A 27,222-nucleotide genomic window follows, 5' to 3' on the forward strand; every position below is an offset into this window, starting at 1 on the left:
GAAATGATCGGGAAGAAATGAACAACGGATAACAGGCTAAGCGGCATGACGCCCGAAAACTCCCATCACCAGCTCACAAAAAATACTGTGCCCGAGCCGACCTTCATGGTGACCATTCATTTGCTCTATGAAAAGAATTCTCAACTGTGGTCAAAAACAAAAGCACAAACAACAACAACAAACCCCCCTAAACGCCAGGACGTTTTCACATCACACTGTAAAGCCGTTTCACAAACAAAAGGATTTGTGGGAAAAAGAACAGCCCCGTAGCGACTGCCGTCTTCAGTTAAACGGGCCACACGACTGCTCCCGGGCCAGGATTACACACTTGTGAATGAAGACAGAGACTGTTGTCTTACCTGGGCACAGCATCTGACGGCTTTTCTAATTCCTCCGACTCCATGTGGAACACACTGGAAAAGGAGTCCTGAAGAGAGAAGCACGACAAGGCGGAGGTCAGTCCGACCAGGCGGTAACACCACCTCCACGCTGACATGCATGTCCAGGGAGCAACCGACATGCTGATGGCGGTGGTTTCTTTTTATTCACTCTCAGCGGAGAGGGGGGGGGGCACGTACGCACGTCCTGACGTCATGTGATTTAAAACCATGTTCCTCTAGTTTCCGACCCTTGCTGGCAAGAATGCTTATTTGAGTCCTTATTTTTCTTTCTACCACGTGTCAATTAAATACATTAGCTTCAAAATTTTTCTGTATTTATTCAAAATCCTCACTTTTTTTTGCTTCTATGCATACATTAATTGCTGCTATTGGATCCCAGGTGAAGAATATCTTTTTAAAAGGACATATCATTCAGTAATATTTTACGAGATCATTAAAATAACTGTGAGGCGTTTAGCCACAGAGGGGAATACTTTGGAGGTTACATTAAAAAGCAGAGTACAGCTTTGCAACCAAGCTATACTTACACCTGAATAAAGAGTTGGAAGGGAACAGAGTAATTAAACAGTGACATTAGTTCAACTCAAAGACGGAAAAGCACTCTTTTTTTTTTTTTTGCTTACACTTTGATTTTGGCTCACCTTGTTGAAATACTTTTAATCAATAAATAATTGCAATATAAATCAGGTTACTTAATTCCTTTTCTAAACCTAACAACTGAAGAAGTTGTTAAAAGTGAGCCAAAGGTGTGAAGGGGCTACTTTTCTGGGCTTTACTTCAAAGCACCACTGAACGAAATCAGATTCTGGCACGACAGGTCTTAACGGGAAAAGTGAGCACTAAATGTTAATTAAGTGACATTTAAGTGGTCTTTAAAAAGGAGGGCCACGGGCATAACTTTTAAAAATTAAATGATAGAGAGCAGGTCACAGAGGAAACAGGATAAGTTGACATACTGCATTAATGAGTTCTGACCTGAACTTTAAAAGGATTGCTACTATCTTGTAATCACCTCCATATTAAAGATTTTATACCTGGTTGAAACTATGAAGTGTATCTATGAGAATACTGATTATCTTACAGCGTAGTGAGTTCCTAATTGGTCCCATATTAATGAGAATTACACAGAACGTTTCAGATAATGCTGGGTCATACAGTACAGTCTTACAATCTAAAACAATTTTAAAAACTTAAATATAAAGTTAAGTATTAAATATCTTTTACTTCCCCCCAAAAACATTCACTCTGTTATCATATATGGATTGTACCTGACCCACTCTTTCCCATTAACCCGCCAACAAGGAGCCTATTCTCAGGGTCTGAAGGAAAAATAAAATGAACAATTATATCAGAAATAAACAGCCCAGCACCGGTGGTTGGCCCAGAACCTTCGTGAAGGGAACCGCCTTCGGCTAGAGGCCCCAACTCGAACAACACACCTGCCGGCCCAGCCTGCAGTAACCAGCACTCAGCAAGAACAACCTTCCCACACACGTTTATGTCACTGATCCATGGATTGAAATCTAACACAGATTTCAATCAGCACAGTTCAGTGGTTTCCCATTGCTGGCAAAGGACTGGGGACATCCAGGCAGCTTTAATAACATTGCCTCCATTGGGCTATGGCTTTTGGTTTTTAAACAATTTCCGGTGAAAGAAAATTTTATACCCAACCCATTCAGAAGGTGGGAGGGTGAGTATACCTCTTCCTAGCAGCTGGGACACCAGGACTCCTGACCATGGAATGTCAGCACCGTAGTGACAATTCATTTCTCCAGCAAGGCAGAGGAGCCACTGACTACAGCAGCATAGGAAGGACACAGAAGGGACCCTCGGTCCCCCCGGCCACCTGTCGTCCACCAGGGCAGCTCGTATGGTCTTCGCCTTCCAGGCACAACCACATGGGGCTTGAAAGAGGGCTCAGAGGCTCACATGGGGTTTAAAAGCAGTGCTCTAGGGAGCATGCGTTATCTTTCTAAAAATAAAGAAGGCATAGTCTGCACTCACGGAACTGTCTTTATCCACGATGAAAATGGTGCACTTCTGCACTTGCATGAAGGAGAGAACAGTGGCGGCTATCTTCTTCAGAATTACTTCCAACGATTGTTGTTCTTCAAAAATCAAGCTAGCAAGGTCAAGCAGCACCTAGACAAAAAGAGAAAACCCCAAGAGCTTATTATTTAGTAATTGCTTGTGATCCGTAACGCAATCTAATGATATATACAAGTTCTAAGTTGTTTCTCTATATTTAATCTAACAAGTTATGACCAAGTTTCATATTTCATTAAAATATGAAATGTATAAATCTCTGCTTACTAACACTTCCCTACCCATTGTTATTACAGTTAGTATAGTGGTTTGATCACAGACTCTGCACCCAGAGTCATCATATTTTAGCCTGGACTTGCCTTTCTGCCAGCTTTTTGGTCTAGGGCAAGTTTCTTGAAAATGGGGATAATGTGGGCCCTGGCCAGTTGGCTCAGCAGTAGAGCATCAGCCCAGTGTGTGGAAGTCCCTGGTTCGATTCCTGGTCAATGCACACAGGAGAAGCGCCCATCTGCTTCTCCACCCTTCCCCTTGTCCTTTCTCTCTTATCTCTCTCTTCCCCTCCCGCAGCCAAGGCTCCACTGGAGCAAAGTTGCCGCGGTGCTGAGGACGGCTCCATGGCTTCTGCTTCAGGCGCTAGAATGGCTCTAGTTGCAGTGGAGCAATGGCCCAGATGGGCAGAGCATTACTCCCTGGTGAGCATGCCAGGTGGATCCCAGTCGGGTACATACGGGAGTCTGTCTGCCGCCCCCGACTTCTAACTTCGAAAAAATACAAAAAAAAAAAAAAAAAAAAAAGAAACTGGAGATAATGGTAGGATGAAAATCATAGGAATGTTGTAAGAACTACATAAATTAACATTTATAAGGCATTTTGAACAGTACCTGGTACATAAAACATACTTAGTACGTAGTAAATGTTTATTACCATCTGTCAACATTTTCACAGAACACAGTAAATATTGTGCAAAGTAAAGAAAGTATTAAGAGTTCTCTTTGTGGTTTTCCCAGGACTTTCTCTTCCCTTTGAAGTCCACAGAATTTCTTTTTAATGTCACAAAGAATCTGTGTGATGAGGTAGCAGAAAGGGTATTACAGATAACTGACTGGAGGCGATACTATCCTAGCGGAGGCCTGAAAAGTGAGTAGCCATCATGCAGGTGAAGTGGGGAAGGAAAGTATATATTTTAGTCGGAAAGAGCTGAATGGAGAGAAAGACTACAAACGTTGATCCCGTTTCGTGTGGGTGGGGTGTGTGAAGAGGAGAGCTGGGGAGAAGAGGCTGGAGAGTGAAGCAGAGAAAGCGCCCCAAAGCTCTGTGTGTCTCCCGAGGTTGTCTGGACAGTGACGGACTACAGAAGGAAGTGACAAGGTCACAGTAGTGTTCATAAAAATAGGACTGGATGAACGGATGAGAAGAATGGAGCTTGGAAACAGTTAGGGAGATACAGTGGTACCTTGAGATATAAATTTAATTTGTTCTGTAATTGAGCTCGTAAGTCAGTCAACTTGTATATCAAACTGCTGATACTGGACCCATGCACCAACGCACAAGTTAGCGGCAGCTTCCCGAATCACGACTCGTATCTCAGAATTTCTCTTGGATCTCAAACAAAAATGCAGACCGAGATGCAGCTCGTATCTTTCAACGGCAGCACAGTTGGTCTGTTCATACCACTGTGCTGCCGTTGAAAGTAATGGAAGGTCCAGTATTTTATTAACAAGTTCAAAAAAGAAAAAGCAGAAAATATAAGTTATTAAAGAAATAATGAAAAAGAATCATAAAACTGAAAAGGCAGAAGTCTCTAAACTTAAAGGGCTGACCCGGTATCAGCATGATGAATGAAAAAAAAAAAGGAGGGGGTCATAGTGTGCAATTAAATTGCCAAAGCAAAGATAAAGAAATAATCCAAAAAGCTTACAGACATAAAAAAAACCTACAAAGAGTCAAGAAACAGAACAACATGGATGCCAGTTAGAAGACAAAGCATTACCTTTAAAATGTGAGAAACTGACTTTTTAACTTGAGAATTTTATACCCAGCCAAACTGACAGGATGGTACAATAGACATTTTCATCCAAGCAGGGACTTGGAAAACTTGCCTCACCACTGCCCTTTCTCAAGGAGTTGAGAATGTGCTGCAATAAAACAAGGGTGTGAACGGAAGAGGAGTTATGGGACCCAGTGGACAGCAGAGGAACCCTTCTAAAAATGCCGTGAAGGAAAGTTCTATGTAGAGTCCTGTGCTGCAGCCATGGGGTAAAATAGCCTAAGGCTTGGAAGAGGAAAGATAGAGAACATCAATTTGGAGATCTCCAAGGAAAAAAACTCAACATAATGGCTAAATAATAGAGAGTCTTGCGGCAGGGGTGGAGGGTGGGTGGTAACCAAACAGCATTCAATTATAGCAGAGCAATCAGTTCAAGGACAAAAGAATGGAATTCAGAAATATCCAGAAAAACCAATGATCAAAAGCATTTACAGGCCTTCCTGGGGAGACAAGATGGCGCTGGAGTAGGCGGACGTACCAGCATCTACCTCCCAGAACCAAAGTGGATTAAAAACTAATTTTATGAACTATCAGCTGGAAAAACCAACTTTGGACTAAACTAAAAGGACTCTTCAACCAAGGAATGCTGAAGAAGCCACACAGAGACTGGTAGGAAAAGCGGAAATGCGGAGAGGGCTGCCCAGCTTCTCGGAGCGAACGGTAGCAGGGAGAGGCTCGCATGGCGGGAAGTGAGTTTAGCAGAGGGGAAAAGGTCCTGAGCCCCAGGAACAAAGCCCCAGCCTGCAGCCCCAGAGCCCAGAAGAAGCGTAAGGACAGTATTTAGCTGGAAACAAGTCAGGATACTATTTGAGAGAGAGTCTGGTTTCTCAGACCCAGGATCCTTCTTAAAGGGACCGCGCAGAACATCTCTCTCACAAACACTAACCCGGGGCTCCTGGGGACGGAAGGAGAGGGGAGAGAACCACAGTAACAGGAAGAGAGTGCAATCTAGGAGGCATAGGGAGAAACATTTTGGGAGATAGCCACCCTAACCCCTGGGACGAGTCACTCCCCAAAGCTGAAGTGAATATTTCCCCCGGAAACAGCAATACCAGCAAAGGGAAGCAGGAGAGCAGCCAAACAAGCTCCCCCGCAGCATTCAGAGCAGAGTAGCATAGAAGGAGGGAGCTTTCGGGTCTACAGTAGTGAGTCTTAGGGTCCGAGCTGCAACGCCCCCATCCACGCGGCTGAGGGCGCACCGGAGAGCGGGCGGCAGCGGGAGACAAAAGCGCGGTTCTGCTGGCAGGGGCGGAAGCCGGCTGGCCACCAGTGGGCTCAGGTGTGAGCTCAATCTTGCCCGGCTAGGGAGAAGGGGGCGTGCAAAAGCGGCCAAGCTCAGCTGCCGGCAGCCTGTAATCCAGCCTCCGGGAGAAGGGCGGGAAACCTGGAAAGGGTAGAAACCAGCCGCGGAGCAAGGGTAGAGGAGCACATCCCTGCCCCGCCCGTGCAACCCAGGCTTGCAGTCTGACTTGGTAGCCGGCTCCTCCCATGGGGGTGGAGCCAAAAACCCAGAAGAGGCGGAGTTCCGCTACAGAGCTGAGCTTGAGCATGCAGCCCTGCCCGACAGTAGAGCCAAGGCTAGCAGCTGTTCCTTGAGTGGGATCATCCTGCAAAGGCAGGGCGAAAGCTCGGAAACAGGCGGAGACCCACAGCTGAACAAAGGTGCTCGCCAGTGCCCTCAGGACTGAGCATAACGTCACACACAGGGGCGGGGCAAGGGCCAAGGCCACCAACCCTTGTGCACCCAAGCACATGATCACAGCCACTCCTGTGAAGAGAAAATGCGGAGGCAGAGAAATACAACACAAATAAACCAAGAGAAATCCCCAGAAAAGGACCTAAGTAAATCAGATATAACCAAATTACCAGATGTAGAGTTTAAAATAACGATTGTTAGGATGCTCAAAGATATTAGAACCACCATAGATGGCCATTACGAAAACCTAAATAAAGAGATAACAAATATAAAAAAGGACATTGAAATAATAAAAAAGAATCAGACAGAAATGACAAATACAATATCTGAAATAAAGAATACAATGGAAGGAATTAAAAGCAGGATGGATGAAGCAGAGAATCGAATCAGTGAGTTAGAGGACACAATAAATAAAGGCACGGAAGCAGAGCAGAAAAAAGAAAAGAGACTCAAAAAGTCTGAGGAAACTCTAAGAGAGCTCTGTGACAACATGAAGAGAAATAACATCCGCATCATAGGGGTTCCTGAAGAAGAAGAGAAAGAACAAGGGATAGAGACTTTGTTCAAACATATTATAGCGGAAAACTTCCCCCAATTAAGGCAGGAAAACATTTCACATGTTCAGGAAGCACAGAGAACTCCATTAAGGAGAAACCCAAAGAAACCAACACCAAGACACATCATAATTAAATTACCAAAGCTAAATGATAAAGAGAAAATATTAAAAGCTGCTAGAGAAAAAAAGACTATCACCTACAAAGGAGCCCCCATAAGGATGACTTCTGACTTCTCAACAGAAACACTTGAGGCCAGAAGGGAATGGCAAGAAATATTCAAAGTAATGCAGAACAAGAACCTACAACCAAGACTACTTTATCCAGCAAGGCTATCATTTAAAATTGAAGGAGAAATAAAAAGCTTTACAGACAAAAAAAAACTCAAGGATTTCACTGCAACCAAACCAAGGCTGCAAGAAATGCTAAGGGACCTGTTGTAAACAGATCAAAGGAAAAAAAGAATATAGCAAAAGAGAAAAACAGTATTAAAGAAAAAAAAAATGGCAATAAACAATTACATATCAGTAATAACCTTAAATGTTAATGGATTAAATGATCCGATCAAGAGACACAGGGTAGCTGCATGGATAAGAAAACAGGACCCATGCATATGCTGGCTACAAGAGACACACCTTAAATCAAAAGATGCACACAGACTGAAGATAAAAGGATGGAAAAAAATATTTCACGCAAATGGAAATGAAAAAAGAGCTGGGGTAGCAATACTTATATCAGACAAAATGGACTTTAGAACAAAGACCATAGTTAGAGATAAAGAAGGTCACTACATAATGATAAAGGGAGCAATCCAAAAGGAAGATATAACCATTATAAATATCTACGCACCTAATACAGGAGCACCTAAATATATAAAGCAGACTTTGACAGACTTAAAGGGCGAGATCAACAGCAATACTATAATAGTAGGAGATTTCAATACCCCATTAACATCATTAGATAGATCCTCAAGAAAGAAAATTAACAAAGAAACAGCAGACTTAAAGGACATACTAGATCAACTCGTTTTAATAGATATCTTCAGAACTTTTCACCCTAAAACAGCAGAATATACATTCTTTTCAAGCGCTCATGGTACATTCTCTAGAATAGACCACATGTTAGGGCACAAAAGCGGGCTCAACAAATTTAAGAAGATTGAAATCATATCGAACACTTTCTCTGATCACAATGGCATTAAACTAGAAATCAACCACAATAGAAAAATTGAAAAACATTCAAACACTTGGAAACTAAATAGTACGTTATTAAACAACGAATGGGTTAACAAGGAGATCAAAGAAGAAATTAAAAAATTCCTAGAAACAAACGATAATGAGCATACATCAACTCAAAATTTATGGGACACAGCAAAAGCAGTCCTGAGAGGGAAGTTTATAGCATTACAGGCATACCTCAAGAAGCTAGAAAAAGCTCAAATAAACAACTTAACCCTGCATCTAAAAGAACTAGAAAAAGAACAGCAAGTAAAGCCCAGAGCTAGTAGAAGGAAGGAAATAATAAAGATCAGAGCAGAAATAAATGACATAGAGGCTAAAGAAACAATACAGAGGATCAATGAAACCAGGAGCTGGTTCTTTGAAAAGGTAAACAAGATTGATGAACCTTTAACAAGACTCACCAAGAAAAAAAGAGAGAGGACTCAAATAAATAAAATTAGAAACGAGAGTGGAGAAATAACAACTGACACAACAGAAATACAAAATATTGTAAGAAAATACTATGAAGAACTGTACGCCAAAACACTAGACAACCTGGATGAAATGGACAAATTCCTTGAATCATATAATCTTCCAAAAATCAATCTGGAAGAATCAGAAAACCTAAACAGACCAATTACAACAAATGAGATTGAAACAGCTATCAAAAAACTCCCAAAAAAGAAAAGTCCTGGGCCTGATGGCTTCACAAGTGAATTCTACCAAATATTCAAAGAAGAACTAACTCCTATCCTTCTCAAGCTATTTCAAAAAATTCAAGAAGAAGGAAGACTTCCAAACTCCTTTTATGAGGCGAGCATAATTCTGATTCCAAAACCAGGCAAAGACAACACAAAAAAAGAAAATTATAGGCCTGATGAACTTAGATGCAAAAATCCTCAATAAAATATTAGCAAACTGGATCCAGCAATATATGGAAAAAATCATACACCATGATCAAGTTGGATTTATTCTTGGGAGGCAAGGCTGGTACAACATTCGCAATCAATCAACGTGATTCATCACATAAACAAAAGAAAGGAGAAAAACCACATGATAATTTCAATAGATGCAGAAAAAGCATTTGATAAAGTCCAGCACCCATTCATGATCAAAACTCTCAGCAAAGTGGGAATACAGGGAACATACCTCAACATGATAAAGGCCATCTATGACAAACCCACAGCCAACATCATACTCAATGGGCAAAAATTAAAAGCAATCCCCTTAAGATCAGGAACAAGGCAGGGGTGCCCCCTTTCACCACTCTTATTCAACATAGTTCTGGAAGTCCTCGCCACAGCAATCAGACAAGAAAAAGAAATAAAAGGCATCCAAATTGGAAAAGAAGAAGTAAAACTATCATTATTTGCAGATGACATGATATTGTATATAGAAAACCCTAAAGTCTCAGTCAAAAAAACTACTAGACCTGATAAAAGAATTTGGCAAGGTGGCAGGATATAAAATCAATACTCAGAAATCAGAGGCATTTTTATACACTAATAATGAACTGTCAGAAAGAGAAATCACGGAATCAATCCCCTTTACCATTGCAACCAAAAAAATAAAGTACTTAGGAATAAATCTAACCAAGGAGATTAAAGACTTGTACTCGGAAAATTATAAAACATTGATAAAAGAAATCAGGGAAGATACGAATAAGTGGAGGCATATACCGTACTCATGGTTAGGAAGAATAAACATCATTAAAATGTCTATATTACCCAAAGCAATTTATAAATTCAATGCAATACCAATGAAAATACCAATGACTTACTTCAAAGACATAGAACACATATTCCAAAAATTTATATGGAACCAAAAAAGAACACGAATAGCCTCAGCAATCCTGAAAAGGAAGAAAAAAGCGGGAGGTATCACACTTCCAGATATCAAGTTATATTATAAGGCCATTGTACTCAAAACAGCATGGTACTGGCATAAGAACAGGCATATAGCTCAATGGAACAGAACAGAGAACCCAGAAATAAACCCACAGCTCTATGGACAACTGATATTTGACAAAGGAGGTAAGACAATACAATGGAGTAAAGACAGCCTCTTCAACAAATGGTGTTGGGAAAACTGGACAGCTACCTGCAAAAAAATGAAAGTAGACCACCAACTTACACCACTCACAAAAATAAACTCAAAATGGATAAAAGACTTGAATGTAAGCCGTGAAACCATAAGCATCTTAGAAGAAAACATAGGCAGTAAGCTCTCTGACATCTCTCGCAGCAATATATTTGCTGATTTGTCTCCACAGGCAAGTGAAATAAAAGACAGGATAAACAAATGGGACTTTATCAAACTAAAAAGCTTCTGCACAGCTAAAGACAATAAGAACAGAATAAAAAGACAAACTACACAATGGGAGAATATATTTGACATAGCGTCTGATAAGGGGTTAATAACCAAAATTTATAAAGAACTTGTAAAACTTAATACCAGGAAGACAAACAATCCAATCCAAAAATGGGCAAAAGAAATGAATAGACACTTCTCCAAAGAGGACACACAGATGGCCAATAGGCATATGAAAAAAATGTTCAACATCACTAATGATTAGAGAAATGCAAATTAAAACCACAATGAGATATCACCTCACACCAGTCAGAATGGCGCTCATCAACAAAACAACACAGAATAAGTGCTGGCGAGGATGTGGAGAAAAGGGAACCCTCCTGCACTGCTGGTGGGAATGCAGACTGGTGCAGCCACTGTGGAAAACAGTATGGAGATTCCTCAAGAAATTAAAAATCGAACTGCCTTTTGACCCAGCTATACCACTGTTAGGAATATACCCCAAGAACACCATAGCACTGTTTGAAAAGAAGAAATGCACCCCCATGTTTATGGCAGCATTGTTCACAATAGCAAAGATTTGGAAACAGCCCAAGTGTCCATCAGAGGACGAGTGGATTAAAAAGCTTTGGTATATATATACTATGGAATACTACTCAGCCATAAGAAATGATGACATAGGATCTTTTACAACAACATGGATGGGCCTTGATAACATTATACTGAGTGAAAGAAGTAAATCAGAAAAAACTAAGAACTATACGTTTCCATACATAGGTGGGACATAAAGATGAGACTCAGTGACATGAACAACAGTGTTGGGGTTACAGGGTGGGGGGAGGAGAGGGAGGGTGTTGGGGGAGGGGAGGGGCACAAAGATCATGGCTTTTCAGCATTTGCCATATTCCCCACTTAATCTATAGACAGACAGCAAATATTTACATATGGTGTTCCCACTATAAAGACTGCTGTCTTAGGGACAAAAGCTGATAAACTATTTCAGCAGTTCCTCCTTCTTCAAAGACTTATACGTCAACATAGAGCTCCATGTTTCATAGGACATACTCAAGCTCACTCCATGCTCCCTGGAGCTTAAGCACAAGGGAATGCCCCCCCCCCTTTTTTTTTTTTTGAGTATTTTTTCTTTTATTTATTTATTTATTTATTTATTTATTTATTTTTATTTATTTATTTTTTTTCATTTTTCTGAAGCTGGAAACAGGGAGAGACAGTCAGACAGACTCCCGCATGCGCCCGACCGGGATCCACCCGGCACGCCCCCCAGGGGCGGTGCTCTGCCCCCCAGGGGGCAATGCTCTGCCCATCCTGGGCGTCGCCATATTGCGACCAGAGCCACTCTAGCGCCTGAGGCAGAGGCCACAGAGCCATGCCCAGCGCCCGGGCCATCTTTGCTCCAATGGAGCCTCTGCTGCAGGAGGGGAAGAGAGAGACAGAGAGGAAAGCGCGGCGGAGGGGTGGAGAAGCAAATGGGCGCTTCTCCTATGTGCCCTGGCCGGGAATCGAATCTGGGTCCTCCGCACGCTAGGCCGACACTCTACCGCTGAGCCAACCGGCCAGGGCTATTTATTTTTTTTGTATATTTCTGAGGATGGGGATGGGGAGGCAGTCAGACAGACTCCTGCATGCGCCTGACTGGGATCCACCTGGCATGCCTACTGGGGGGAATGCTCTGCCCATCTGGGATGTTGCTCTGTTAGGACCGGAGCCATTCTAGTGACTGGGGCAGAGGTCATGGGGCCATCCTTAGTGCCCAGGGTGGATTTGCTCCAGTGGAGCCTTGGCTGTGGGCGGGAGGAGAGAGACGAAGAGGAAGGAGAGGGGGAGGAGTGGAGAGGTAGATGGGCGCTTCTCCTGTGTGTTCTGGCCAGGAATCGAACCCGGGAATCCTGCACACCAGGCCAATGACTCCGACGGGTCTACCATATCATGCTTTTTACTTAAAAAAAAAAAAATTTTTTACATTTCTTTTGAACAGGAGACACCAAATCTTTTTTGCCTGCAAACTACTACCTTCTTTATTAGATCTAGCTAATAACACTGTTCTGTCTTTTTTCCAAATAGCTCCAGATATATGGAAAAGACTTATATAGGCAGATGGGGATCCTCAAACCCCTCAGCGAGATCTTCTGAGAATGGCTTTTAAGATACCTAGAGGCAGAAAAAGCCCAATAGAGATCAGGGGAACTACCAGCTTTTAGGATACACCCTTAAAGGCTCCAACACCCCAAAGGGGTCTCATAGGATGCCATCTGGGTCCTGCTTCAATAGTGGAAAGGAAGGTCATTGAGCTAAAGCCTGCCAGGCTTACACGCCTCTGCTGTGAGGAAACAGGGACACTGGAAGGTGGGCTTCCCCCTCGCTCCTCTAAGGGAGGGTTCAGTCTCTTCCAGCCCTGCTCCAGCCACCTATGACCTAACCTTGCGCAGAAAGCTGGGGTTTGCCACTGAAGGCTGAAGGTGCCCAGGGCCGTGGGTCCCATCTACGATACTGTGGACGAGCCTAGGGTATTTCTTCCAAGAAGCAGGTAAACTGATCTCATTCACACAAGGGCCACTTAACTATATTTTGCCTGAATAGTCAGGTTTTTTATTCTTCCCTCAAAGATCTCTGTTGTGGGTGTTGATAGTCCTATTTTCTGCTGCTTTGCTTAATATATAGTGTTTCCTTTATCCCTCCTACCTCAATGCCCCACTCATATTTCAGGCTGGGACCTACTCCTAATTTAGAGCTCTCTTTCCTCCTTTTGCCAACTTGTATTATGAATTTACCTTTGCCACCCAGCTTAGTGTATCCCAAGGTTCTCTTTACCAGGCCACAGTCACAGAGCTCCAGGGAAAAGCAACCTGGTCTCATCTCTCCAGGCAGAGGAGAACAGAAGCTCCATATCCACGCATGCTGCAAATGGCTTTTTCCAGTCTACCTGAATCATTATAGCTAGAAGCAGCGGTCATTGGGACTTGGACATGAGCTGCAAAGTATAGAATGGTGACAACAATTCCAGTGCCATGCGGACTTTTCCTGTGGGGAACTTTCCTGGACTCCTGCTCCCTGTGACAGCTCCTAACAGACTGAACTGTGGTTGGGTTGCATTTTTCAGGGATTTGGCATGGTGATGGGGCCATCTTGGACTTGGGGAACATGTTAAGGACACTACTCTTTTAGGGATTCTTGCTGTATGGGCCAAGAGTTTGCTTAAAGGCTTTTAATCACTGTAAAAAAAAATAGAGGACTGGATGAAGAAGATGGGGCACATATACACCATGGTATATTATTCAGCTAGGAGAAATGGTGACATCGGATCACTTATAGTAGAATGGTGGACTCTTGGTAACATTGTGCGGGGTGAAATAAGCGAATCACAAAAAAACAGGAACTGCAGGATTCCATACATTGGGGGGACATAAAAGCGAGACTAGGAGGCATGGACAGGAGTGTGGTGGCTATGGGGGGTGGGGGGAGGGAAGGAGGGAGAGGGGGAGGGGGAAGGGTACAGAGAGAACTGGATGGAGGGTGGCGGAGGATGATCTCTTTTCGGGTGATGGGTATGCAACAGAACTAAATGACAAGATAACCTGGAAATGTTTTCTTTGAATGTATGTACCCTGATTTATTGATGTCACCCCATTAAAATAAAAATTTATTAAAAAAAAAAAAGCATTTACACAGTCACAGTACTTATAAACACCTTATTTGAAGTTACAATTTAAAAATTAACCTAGACCAAAGGTAAAAAAAATTCATCATGGCTGCAGACAATATATATGTTGTCCATGTGGGCAACATAAAAGACAGAGTCCGGATGGAAAGACAGAGGTAAGGAGTTGTGGTTGGGAAAGAGAGATGCTGAGGCCCGCATTTTATGAAGATTGGCATGGAGAGATGAGGCTTCTCTAGCTGACAGAGCAAGACCTGGAAGCCTTATTTAATGTTCAAATGCAACCCATCTAATAACTCAAGACATTGACATAATGGCACATGCAAACTCAGGGTGGTGTAATCCAAATAAATCCTCACCTGTTAGGTTAGTGAATACTGTCTCAGTGAGAAAGCACGGACAATAGGAAATGGAAATAACTATTGGAAGAATCAGCCAAAGTATTCAAGAAACTGGATCTCTACTATTTGGATTTTCAATCATACACATACATATATTGGATAAAAAGTCATACACATCGACTGGATAAAAATTTAGCAACATTTTTAAGAAGAGCTCCTGTATTCTCTCTTTCTCAGGTCATCAGACTTGCCTGATTTCTCTTGTTCTCCAGCAGTGAAGTCTCATAGAGTTGGGCATTATGAAGAACAATGCCACAGAACGCCAAGTAAGCAGCAAAGTCCTAAAAAACAGGCAAGACAACACCAAATGAGAACTGTCAGTCACACTGTCCTGGGACATGCTGCCTGAGACACAGCAGACATCCGAAATTATTCACAGTTTAAATAAATATTAGAAAGCCCAAAGTGTAGATGTTTATTCTGCATAAAATTAGGAGCCAGTGACAGAGCCCATGTGAGCTACATAGCACCCCTAAGTGGATGACACCTGTCACCACAGTCTCCTGTGTCATTCACTCGGCATAAACGTATGACAAGGACAAATGGATGGGACGAAGACCCGGGTCTCCTCATATCATTTGAAGTTGACATTCGCTCTGTACAAAATCTGCTGTTGTCTCTGAAGGACTTTAAGACTTGGATCTATGCAGAGCAGACAGAAATAGCTTTTAACTTATTACTGGGGCAGATAAAGCTCACCTGCTTATTGAGAGTTGCAAATATTAGTTGAACTATGTTGTTTTTTTAACAGGTATCTATCATCCTCATTACACTATATACATTATGCATATATATGCTCAGAGTTATGTTGATTGTTGATTAAAATAAATCTTTACATAGCTTACTTTATCCACAATCATGGGTTTATTTTTGCCGAGAGATGAAAGGGGTTTACACTAACAGACTGTTAGAAAGGAATGGCTTATAAAGCCAACCTAGAGCCATGTTCCCCACTAAATATCCTCAGGTGTCATTAACAGGAGAGTTGATGTCTATTACACTGATTTTTAAAGGTACCTGCTATGTTCTGAAGCAATTAAGACAATGGAGACCAACCCAAGGGCCAGCACAGCCTGCAGCATGGAGACAGACATCACCATCTGGTCTGAGTGTCTCTCAAAAGCTCCTACTGATTTTCAGGGGAGTGACAGAAAGAGCAGTGGGTTTGAATAGGAAGACTTCGTGGGTCCCCTGGCGTACATATCATTAGTCTTTAAGCAGACCCTATGTAGCTGTAAGCAGATTGTACATAACTGTAAGCAGACCCTACGTCAGAATGCAGCTGTAAACAGGCTTAAGGGCTTCTGTCCTACAGCGGAAACAGGTGGATGTGGTGCCTGGCAGGCGCGCCTTCGGAGCTGAACGGGAAGGGGAATGAAGCAGTGCTGAGTGTGCTCTTTCTGAAGCTGACCTCACACCGTCCAGCCCCGACTGCACACCTGGGCGCCCCACCGTCGGTGTGCAAGGTGTATAAAACACTGAAACTGGCTTCACCGGGAAGGCAGTTCCCATGCTTAGCTGACCTGGAGCGCTCACCTTGGAGCTCTGCTTTAGAAGGTTTTACTCAAGGTGGAATTTCTTACTAGCAGCGACGAGTTAAATGTCCATGGTATCCTCTGTGTGGCTCCAACATGTGCATGCATAAAACACACACACACACACACACACACACACACACACACACACACACACACGTCCCTGGAGAAGGCGTGGCCACACAGAGAGGAGGGAACGGGGGTCTGCTGACTGAATACACACCACAGATTCTCCAGAGTTGGGTCAGAACTGTGTCTACCCGACGTAGCAAAGATACTTTGGACCATCTCAAATCACTGTAAACCCTGATGTTTCTTTGTGATCAATGATTTCAGCAACAGCTAATTCTGGAGGTCTGCAGACTCTAAAGAGAAAGCACCTTCCTGAACAGACATCACACGAGACACAAGTTTCGGTACCTTTTCATCTTTTTCAGTGAATGTCCCGCCATTTCCTGATTTCTTGTTGATGGCCTGGGCTACACCAACGACCTGGTACAAAGGAGAGAAAAGTGGTCATTTCTCTGAGCAAAATTATTGGTACAAATTCACCCAAATGTGTTTACAGAAGAATTTCTACATTGTTTTTAAAAACAGCGATAAGCTACAAAACCGAAACAGAACCTCTCGGCAGTGGAACAAGTTCCACAGCCTTTACCGCAGTCTTTCTTCCTAATGAGGGTTTGGACGTTTCTAACTCCTTGGGGGCCAAACTGTATTTGATTCTGGGATTTCACCTTGCAGTGGGACAGAAATGATCAGCAACGACATGTCAAGTGAATATTTTTCATGTTTTTTCAATAGAAAAACCCAATTTTTTAAAATCATATTCAAATAAACTCTATGACAAAATGAAGATCTTTTTTTATTATGGTTAAATATGTCAAACAGGCTACATGTTCTTTGACTAAGAATAAAACAGGACCCAGTGGCCAAGCACAGAAATTAAAATGCAGGATTAGGGTGGAAATAATTCCCAGTGGAAGAACACAGTCCACCCCCTTTTGAAGTTTCTGACCTTGGAAATGATTTCATCTTCAACAGACTCATTTTGGGGGGAAGAGGTTTTATTGAAAAAAAAAATCAAAACGGCAGTAACAGCTTGAGCTTTAACCTCCAACGGACCAGCAGACGTTTGAAAGATAAACTGTATCCCAAGAAGAGTACACTGCACGCTGGGAATAAGTCTTACGTTTCCACAAAAGACTGAGCAGGAACCTTCTCTCCCCTTCCCTCACGGTGCGTCTTACTAACCAGTGCAGTTCCCACTTCAAAGTCACCTCTCCCGTCACGGAAGAACCCATGACTCAGTCCGTTCTTCCCCTTGACCACTTATTCACTGGACTCCTTCTTCCTCCTGCTGTTCAGTCTCCCCTGACCAGTGACACTCTGGGAGTATAAAGTCCTCAGTGTGTGTGTGGGGGGGGAGGGGTCACCCTTTTTTTACTCAGCTCGCTCTAGTCCCTCAACTGTAAGAAAAGGACAGGAGTTCCCCTCTAGGGAAGCAGGACAGTGAGGGGGCGACACGTTCTTGTCGGATGCAGTTTTCTGCTCTTCCCGACACCATTCCTCCCGGCCCGTGACAGAGAGAAGGGACATGAATACATGTATATATACTGAGAAGTAGGACTGTCCGATCCTGTGCCTTTTCATGGTCCTTCGTTCAACTCTCTTTGGCTCTTGAAGATGCGAACAGATTTCTAGATGCTACCATCTCGTGACAATGTGCTTACACAGCGTTTCGCCAAAAGCTGAAAATGTCTGGAATGGCGGGAGTCCCCGGAGGGCCACCAGCCTGATATGCCGTGGTACCAGCAGGCCCTGGTTAGGGGTCCTGCATTCCCTCAGTGGACACCGAGGTGCTACTGTGTCCTAAGGAGCTCAGAACCGAGAAAGGGTGATCCACAATCAGTGTTAGGATGCAGGTGCCCACTGAGCGCTGAGAGCACAGAGGGGACACCAGACACGGGGAAAGAGAAGGCTTCCCGGAAATGATGATGTGTCCTTCTTTGTCTTTCATTAGTGGTTTCACAGGAGAAAGACAAACTCCAAACCTTCATTCTGAGGCAGAGGAGTCATCACGGATAGAGAGACTCTCCTGCCGACCTCCTCAGGTCCTGGCACAGTGTGGAGACGTGCACACGGACACACTGTGTGTGCCCCAAGCAGCCGTTTGTAGAGTGAGAAAGCCCGACAAAGCCTGGCTCACTCAGAAGCAGGACGGGGCAGAAAGCCGGCCCCTCGTGAAATAAATGCTCTGTGATCAGACTCCATTCCCACGTTAGTTCACCATGATTTCACCATAAACTGACAGGGAGAGGAGAGTGTCTTTCAAAGTCTTAAAGGAAAAGAGGAAATTGGCCACACGATGCCCTTTCCAGTAAGAGTGATAATGTTGGTGGCTCAGGTCATTCCAGGGGGGTCCCTTTAGAAAGACGGGAAGTCAGTGTGGCCCAGTGGGCTGGGCGTGGCCCCGGGCTGCGGGATACACATACCCCTCCCTCAGTCCACGAGCTGGGAGGGAAGTGGGCGGGCCGGGGGCACCTGTGGGTCCCTGAGCATCAGTTTCGACTGGACACACAGGAGCCGGGCCTGCCCCCAGCGGGTCTGCGGTGTCGTCTGGTCATTCAAGCAGAACAGCCCCTGGACCAGCCAGCCCTCCCCAGGCCCCATGGGGAGGGGCTCGGAGCCCTGCCTTTATGAAAACCTCTTTCCCAGTTTTAACTGCAGCTTCTAACTGCGTGTGCACCCTTGGGAAAACTGAGGGGTGAGCCTTTTCCTAACTGTGGCTGAGAAGTTTTCTCTGCGGTTAAAAAAAACAACGTCTCAAACAGGGTTTACTATGTGGCAAAAATAACTGTCTTCCATTTCTAGAAAGTCTCATCTCAAACCCGCCAGTTCCGCCTCCTCTTCCCTTGCCTTCTATAGTATTTCCTGTAAGTACTCGTTTCTGCTGTTCCTCAGCACACAGTGAACAGACTGAGTTCTGGCTGTAGCTGCCCTCCCGAACAGGGGTCCTTCCCCCGGAGTCCCAGGTCCCCCGAGTCACGAAGTGTGCACTGAGCTCCCCACCTGTGTGTGGCCCAACCTCCCTCCCTGCCCCTGCCCACCTGGCTGCCCTCGCGACCCTCAGACATTCACCTCCCCGTCATCAGCCTCAGACCTCGGTGAGCCCGTCTGGCCTTGGGTGTCTCACCTTGCTTATCTCTGGACCCTTCTTTGTTTCTGACATCTGGGGCCTTTCCCTTTCTTGAGCCTGTCTGTAATTTTTTAAAATTGCTTCTGGTGAAATTTTATCTCCTATAGTTTATAGAGTGGGGCGTGGGGCGGGGGAAGGCAGGGTACCTTTCCACATTCATTTGGTCAGGCAAACTGACCAGCAATGTTGGGTTTACAGGCTCAGGCCTCCTTTGTGGCCCCTGAATCCCGGATCTCTATAGATTTAGCCTCCCCCGCCCCCAATCAGAACAAGATATTTACCGTTACATGAATTCACAGAACAAGAGCTTCCAACGACAAAGTTTTCATCCTTTCTGGTACCACTTATTTCTCTGATCATGTTATAGACTTAGATGTCAATGTTAATTTGTGTAAAGGAGGATTAATCAAATAAAATAGATTATTTTTTTTTAAGCAAAAAAGGCAAGTTCTTTCAAAAGACTGTAAGACCAGCAAAATGTATCTAATACATACCGTATTTCCCCATGTATAAGATGCCCCCGTGTATAACACACCCCTTAATTCTGAGGCCCGAAATTTGAAAAACAAAGACAGGCACAAAAAAGCAGGAAATGCAAGTAAAAAAAAAAAACTACAACCATTGTATAAGATGCACCCAGTTTTTAGACCCCAAATTTTTCAAAAAGGTGCTTCTCATGTAGGGGAAACACGGTACATGTGCACCCATCCTGTGATGGACCACACTTTAAAAATAGCACTGATAAAAAACAGCAGGTAAAAACAGACGCAAAAGTATAGTGTTTGTCGAAGGTCCCGTAAAACAGTCAAGACAAAAAAATTTTTAAAAACCCTGTTAACTCTCCTAATGTCCAGGATCCTCTGCAAACCAGCACCATCCGCCCTCCTCGAGCGGATTGAAACCTTCAGTCTCCTGCTGCTCCCGTCACAAATCAGTTCACTTTCTTCAAGCCGAGAGACTGCTAACCGTAGTTTTCTACACGTCGCTTTTCAAAGACAGCTGTCGTGGCAGGTGTCCACGCCGGCCTCATACCTGAGAGGCAAAGCGCCGAGACACGTAGGCTTCCACAGGAAGCCCGGTCACGTCCGCCCACCTGCCAGCTGCCTGTGGGCAGCCTCAGACACCAGCACCTGACACCACGTGTTTTTAGAGCACAAAGGAACGTCCCGGTTTTCCGTGTACCTGGCACTTTCCACGGCATATGTGGGTGTCACGCTTTCCCAGGGTCAAGTGTTCTCTCGGGCACACAGAGGGCAAGACTGAACTCTGGCTGGGTGAGCAGCATGGAATGCAACAGCTGGTCCTCGCAGGGGCCACGGGTCCGAGCCACAGTGAGCCATGTCCTCCCCAAACAGCAGCAGTTTAGATGCTCACCGAGGCCTTCCCTCAGCCCAGCGACTCTCCTCGATCTCGGGGCGCTCGTGGATGGGAGAGGCCAGCAGGGAAGGGGGCGGCTACCTGTCTCAGCCCTCCTCTCCCACCACAGGAGGTCCCGTCACCGTCCTGGGCTTCCAGACCACGAGGACCCTGAGGCGAACGCCTCACTGCACCATGGGAGCGAGAGGTCCACAGGGGCTGGTGGTGGACTCTCCCCAGCGTTCTTTTCAGACATTCCCTGGGCTCGGTCATCCACACCCAAACAAGTATTAGATTCAACAACCGCCGATGACCTACCAGGCACAGTCTAGTGAATACAGAGGCGTGAACAACACAGACAAACCGACTCCAAGCCCCCCCCCCCCCCCCCCCCCCCCGCAAAAGTCATTCTGCTAAAAAGTTGGCCATTTTAAGCAAGCGAAGGGCGGCCCTGGTGCAGGACCGGCCCCGCACATCTACTTATGGGCTCATCCTCCGATGATTTGCGCCTTTCAGGGGCGTGTCCGCATTCCCACTGTTGCGGGGGTAGCTAACGTTCAGAAAAGTTGAACGGGATGCTCCCCAGGCCGGATCCCAGAGCCTCTCCTCCCTGCGACCCCCCACCTCCCGCTCCAGGGAAAAGGGGGACCGGCTCCGCTACAAAGTACCGATCCTGAGAGGGGCCGTGCAGACTGGGCTTCCCCAGCACATCCCAGTCTGCCTTCAACGCCCCCGCCCAGCCCCCGCTTATCTGCTTAAACGCCTAGTTCCACCCACGTAGCTGGAGCCGGTTCAAAATCAGAACTCTAAGGAACAAAGACACCAGCGTGGCTGCTCCCAGTCCTGCTTGTTTTGTCTTCGATTATAAATCTCGGGCCACGTTTCCATAGCCAAGGACCACAGGTGCAACGTAAAAATAAAAGTCCTGCGTTTCAGGGGAAAACGTAATAATACAGTTTCTAGGTTCTCGCAGGAAAAGCAGAGTGAATGGACGGATGGGCCAGGGGTGCGGAGTGTGGGGGCGACCCGGGTGCGGGGAGGGACCGGGGTGAGAAGTGGTGTATCTCTCGATGGGGGTGTTAGTCACACAGAGGCACCTGCAGTTGTCAAAACCCGTCCAAGTGTGTGTTCAAATCTGCGTACTTCACTGTATGTAAAGTTTAACTCAGTTTTCAAAAAGGATGTGAAAATCTTCAAAGTAACCTTGTGACTGCTGATGGTGTGTGGAAGGGGTGGCCCACATGACTGCTGACCGTGTGTGGAAGGGATGACCCACGTGACTGCTGACCGTGTGTGGAAGCAGTGACCCATGGGCCAAGAGTTCCCGGCTATCTCAATGATGGTGGAGCAGGCCGAGGTCTGACCATCTGCTCGCTGATGTACGCAAGGGGATGTTCACTAGGAAGGGCCAGCCAAACCCTGCCTCTGGGGTCACAGCTGCCCTGCCTTCACATGTCCCGCAGGAGTGGCCCCAACCTGAGCCCACGGTTGCGTCCAGGCCAGGGGATGCTGGGCAGAACTCTTGACCCTTGTGTTTATTCTGATCTCTTCACACAAAAAAATCTCCTCTTCCCTGCCAACTAGTAATGTCACTGTCTGCCACACCTGCTGGTAGAGCCACAGGGACCTGCCGCCTTCTTCTTAAACTGGTCTGTCCCTTAGGACACAGAGATCCAGTTCTGAGACCACCAAGCAGCACACGGCCATTGTGAAATGTCCCCTTCGGTGCCCTGCAAAAACCACCAGAGACACAGAGCACAGCAGAAGCGTGCCTGCCCCGTCCCGAGGTGGGCACATTCTGGGCCCGGGTCCACAGGCCCTCACCGGTCTGGCCATGCCACAACCTCAAGGGAGCCAACGTGTCATTTTCTGAACCCGCACTGGATGAGGAGCCTGGGTGGTGGCCCCTGTCACTTTCCTTGTCTCAAAGCCAGCCTGGGTGTCTGTGCCTCATGCTGAAACTTCACAGATGTGTCACCTACAGCACAGAGAGGCACAGACCCTGCTCAGGGACCTGTGATCACAGCCCTGCATGCAGGGCGGAACCATTTCTGCCACACAGTCAGAGCTCTTTCTTTCAAATGCTGCTTTTCCATTTAATTGGGAATCAGTTCAAAACAACAACAAACACGCGTGTCTCCTCAGTATACCCCGTATGGACCGGACTCTGCATAGAGGTCATTCGTTCCAACACCGTCGTGCCCACCTCCACACGCGGCGCTGCCAAAAACGACTCGGGAGCCTCAGTCCCGTTTAATGACTGAGATTTGTTTTCAGGGAGGTGTCCTGCATTCTGCCAGGAGCTGGCCCACAGAGCACAGGCCCACCCTGGATGCCACTGTGGGATTTGGACTCTCTTAACCAGGGTCAAGTGTGTCCCAGCCCTGCCTGCCTTGAGGACATGTCCAGGTCCCTGCTGCCGGGGAGGTGCTGTGCTCATGACGTGTTGAGGGTCAAGGGGTTAAAGGGGGTGCCCATCGGCCTGTACTGTGCTCCTGATACAAACGGGAGGGAAGTAACACAGCAAACAAGGCCCCCCCCCCAAAAAAAAAGAGGCAAAAAACCCCCACACAAGTTTTGTGCATCCAAACGCCAAACAGGCCGAGTCTCATATATAAGTTACTGTTGGTCTCAGGGACTCAGCATCTTCCTCTCTGAGCGCTGACCACTGCGTTTGTCTGCCTGGCCCAGCTGTGCCTCGCCTTGGGAGAAGCCAGGTGCCCTGTCATTTAGTGTGCAGATCGGAGGCGGGGGGGGGGGGGGAGTGTCCGTGTGTGTATAATTTTTATACATTCAGATATCCTTCACACAGACATGTTGTCACAGCCAAAACATAGTTTTACCTCGTAAGTGTGTTTCCCTCTAAGAGGAAGCTGAGCCAGAACAGGTAACTGCGCGAAGGCCCGTGGCGCAGCAGTCTCCCCGGCAAACCCCCAGCAGCGGGACTGCACATACCGCCGCCGGCGCGAACCGGGGGCCCTGCCCGCACAGCTGCGCCAGCTTCCACGGAGTCCACCGGGCGTGAACTCACGTGTTCATAGCTCTAGGCTTTAGGATCACGTCCTGCCAGGCCGTAAGCTGCATTTTTAAAAACTAAAATAAATGAAAGAATTGTTTGGTAGCTTCTCAGGAATGAGAAATGAGGCACAGAAAAAATATACATATATGGTTCATAAACTGTATCAGAGCGTCACCCCCTGCCCTTTAACTTGATATAACCCTGGGTTCTTCATCTCCACTCTTGATCAGATGTTTAGATGAAGGTTTGATAAGAAGAACTACACACAGTGTTTAACAGTTTATATAAAGCACTTTAGCTGCTCACATATCTATTGAGAGCAGTAATTTCATTGATAACCACCTTAACTCTCTAAGAAAAAATAAATATTTAATACTCAAAATCCATCCAAGGGTCTAGTTCTGTGACTCTGGGTCAGACTATCCATGCTTATCTGCAGCTGGTCCCAGACCACTAACTCCACCCCTCAGAGCTTATCCACAACTCCTCAATGTGCAGTGTATCCACGATCTTCGACATTAAAGGGAAAATGCACCCCCACAAACGGCTGCCCCTGGACGTAGGGACAAAAACAGACCTCCTGTGATGTAACGCACAGCGTGCAGGCTGGCACCCATCTCACGAGCATGACAAATGAGATTTGGGCAAACACAGCCCACCGCTAATTTGATCTGCCGTCTCAAGCTCCCCTTCACCCTCTCTTCTCCTCCTGGAACAGACAGGAAGCCTCGGGGACAGCACCCAACAGCACGACATTTTTCATCCGCCGCTCTGAAGACACGTCTGCCCCCAGGAAAACCATCTCCTTCTTTACAAAACATACTTGTTTATAATTAAAGGTCAAGGTGGGGAAAGAAAAAGCAAAGATCGTCCGCATCACGACACCCAGTCCAGGACGAACGGTAGCTCCGCGAGGACTTCTGATTCTAAAACAGCTACAAGAAAGAACAGCGCAGGGGACACAGGGGTATGTGCAGTGAACAATTCATAAGTTTTTTAAAAATACCAGAAACATAGGACCTGCCAATTCTTTAAGACTAAATAGATCAACCAGCAGCCTGCAATTAAGCTCAGCTTTTTTTATTTTTTGTAGCCATTTTTGCATCCAGTCTGACCAGGAACTGAAGCACCATGCGTAAAGCTGTAACGTGTCCCTGGTTCCAAGCTCACATGTCAAATACAAGAAGGCCCCCAGGGGCTCTGTGAGCCGGAGGTCCCACTGGCAAGGTTCCATCCGGGCTTGCGGGGTCCACACAGCAGGACCCTCTGCAGACACCCCAGTGCTCATCCTTCCTGTGCCATTTCCCTGGCCCCCCAAATCCACAGCCCGCCCTAGAAACTGGTGTGACAAACCACCGGACTTATTCAACACGTGTCGTGTCACCTTGCGCCAGTCTTTAATTTTGGGGTGTACAGGGTCTGAAAACAATTTTAGAGCAAGCATCTTCCCTGCTACTAGGCTTTCCACCCCCTCGCCGTGTCACAGTGGTTCAGCCCGGACTCATCCAAACCAGACCGTTCAAGGGGAATATTAAAACATGAACAGTCGAGTCAGTATAGTGCACATTACTTTGTGTATCGCAAGCATTTATTTTTCTTGACCGTGGCTGGAATTACACATCTGATCCCAGGAATGCTTTATTGTAAGATTTTATATATATATATATGATCTCATAAAAATCAGCTGATAGTTTTTGAAAACCTGTGGGATTTTCTTTTGAAAGGAAGAGATAAATAGCTAGTTAGCCAAAATATTCCTTTCTCAAATTGTTGAGAAATGATCGTACGTCCTGTTATATTTGCATCACAGAATGGTAAAATACTGACTAGGATAAGGTAAAATCAAGATGCTACAATAAAAACAGAGAATGAGGAAAGCTCTGTGATTCTAGATTCGATTCCTGCATCATAACTGGAGCTGACACTCAACCGAGAGGAAACAGGTGCTCCAGCCTGAAGGACATCCCTGGAGATCACCTGCAGCTCGGAGGATCGGAGGATCCGTAAGAGACATTCACAGGGCTTGCCCTGCGGCCCAGTGTCCCGCCTCCCACCTCACTGGTTGCAGCCCCTAACAACAAAGGACGCCTGTCTGCACCACGTCCGCAGCGCGCCACACATCAGGGGAGGCGGCACAACAGAAGTAGGTCACCTGAGCCGCAGAGAAATAGTTGATGTCCCCTGCCCTTCTTTACAGAACATAAAAGAACTGTCTGGTTTTAGAAATAACTAATGTGAGTGACAAAAATAAAAACTGGGTCAGGCGCCCTGGTCCCCAACATCCAGCATTACGTCAGAAAGAAGCTGAACAGCATCCCCAAGAACCCACACCCTTGCTGCCGCTGTTCCCTTTGTGCGTGTGCGTGTGCATGAGAGAGAGACGGTTCTCCTCCCGAGCTCGCTGGCCCACATAAACAGGACACACGCTCCTGCAACTCTTCTGTCCCTGGGAAAATGTCCTCGGGTTTCCTGGCTGGATTCCTCTAAGGACAGTGTGCAGGATGTGACTCGGGGCCCTCTCCCCCTCTCACTCCTGTTTTCTTTTTCCATTTTAAAAAGAGTCCATCAGCCTAGTGGCTTGTGCTCTCACCGCGGAAGAGCCGTCAGAGAGCAGCGGGCCCCCTTGTCCCCACCACCCCTTCTGCGTGGAGCAACATGAGACACAGCAGAACTGTCAGAAGCCCTCCTCCTCACAGCATGGCCCAGGAGTCAGTTTACCCCAGCTAGAATCTCAGCTTCACTGGTTTTCAGTCATGTGACTTGGGCTGACTCCCCTCAATGTCTGCCTCCTCATCTGTGGGGTGGGAACCGGTAAGGATGGCCTCCTGTGGATCTGGTGAAGGTTAAGTGCAAGAAGGTAACCCAGGTCCTCGGGAGGATTTCCACAGGACAGGCAGTCATAGCCACAGGCTGACCCTACGTTCCACACCCCAAACACGGGCTGGGCTGGCTGTCTTCTCGGCTGACCCTGTGTTCTTTTGTCTTCATCTTCTCTGACCAGTTACCCTTTGACATTTCCAAAATAAATGCCTTTACCCTTCTCAAGCTTCTCCAGTTGTTTCCCCCACTCTCCCCGTTAACCCTCTTCCCATAGAAGGGAATAGCGTGGGGGAAAGGTAGAAAAAAATGTTACACTCTACGATTTTTTTAAAGAAAATGTTTGTCACAGAAGTTTAGGGATAATACCTCTGATCCGGGCTTCTAGAAAGGTATTGCGATACCTAACCACATGTCAGATGATAGCAGTAATGAAAAGACCCCTGAAAATTCTTCATTGGCTGGAGTACCTCACAAGAAGAAGAGACCAATGAGGAGATGACATATTTTACTGAATCTTAAAAGTCCTCCGGAATTTTCCGTACCACGTTAACAGTCAGCCTCTCATAGCTGATATTTAACTGCTCCTGTCCGAGCCGGTGCCCATGCCTGAAGATTAGTGTCACCAAGGGTGCTGGGACATTTTGTAAACAATTGATGAACACTCGATATCCACATTTTGCGTTAGGTTGCCTGGTAATTCACTAGGATCGGTGTTGGCTGACTCAATGCAGTTGGACTAATGCAGAGAAGATGCCAAATTCATTTTGCCTCATCTATGAGGAAAAACAGCAAAAGCGTATTTCTTTACAGCTTGATGTCTGTTCGATGGTAGACCAGTTGGCCAGGAATTTGCTGGTGCTCATTGGACCTCAGCTGGCTGGTTAGTATATGGCTGATAACCTCTCTTCCTACAACCTGACCATTCCTTGTCTGTCTTTA

At 45.9% G+C, this 27,222-nt stretch overlaps 1 protein-coding gene across 3 annotated transcripts in view; it reads right to left on the reverse strand.

The window, feature by feature from the left end:
- PDE5A (phosphodiesterase 5A) overlaps window positions 1–27,222 on the reverse strand; it is a 104,832-nt gene that overhangs the window by 48,010 nt on the left and 29,600 nt on the right. For all 3 annotated transcript variants that reach the window (XM_066384430.1, XM_066384449.1, XM_066384439.1), the window contains exons 4-7: window positions 16,310–16,381; window positions 14,546–14,635; window positions 2,409–2,546; window positions 360–427 (exon numbers count right to left, since the gene is read on the reverse strand). In XM_066384430.1, the coding sequence (XP_066240527.1) occupies window positions 360–427; window positions 2,409–2,546; window positions 14,546–14,635; window positions 16,310–16,381 (368 nt within the window). The remainder of the gene's footprint in view (window positions 1–359; window positions 428–2,408; window positions 2,547–14,545; window positions 14,636–16,309; window positions 16,382–27,222) is intronic.

Source organism: Saccopteryx leptura, chromosome 1 (assembly GCF_036850995.1).
Source record: "Saccopteryx leptura isolate mSacLep1 chromosome 1, mSacLep1_pri_phased_curated, whole genome shotgun sequence".
Lineage (NCBI taxonomy): Eukaryota > Metazoa > Chordata > Mammalia > Chiroptera > Emballonuridae > Saccopteryx > Saccopteryx leptura.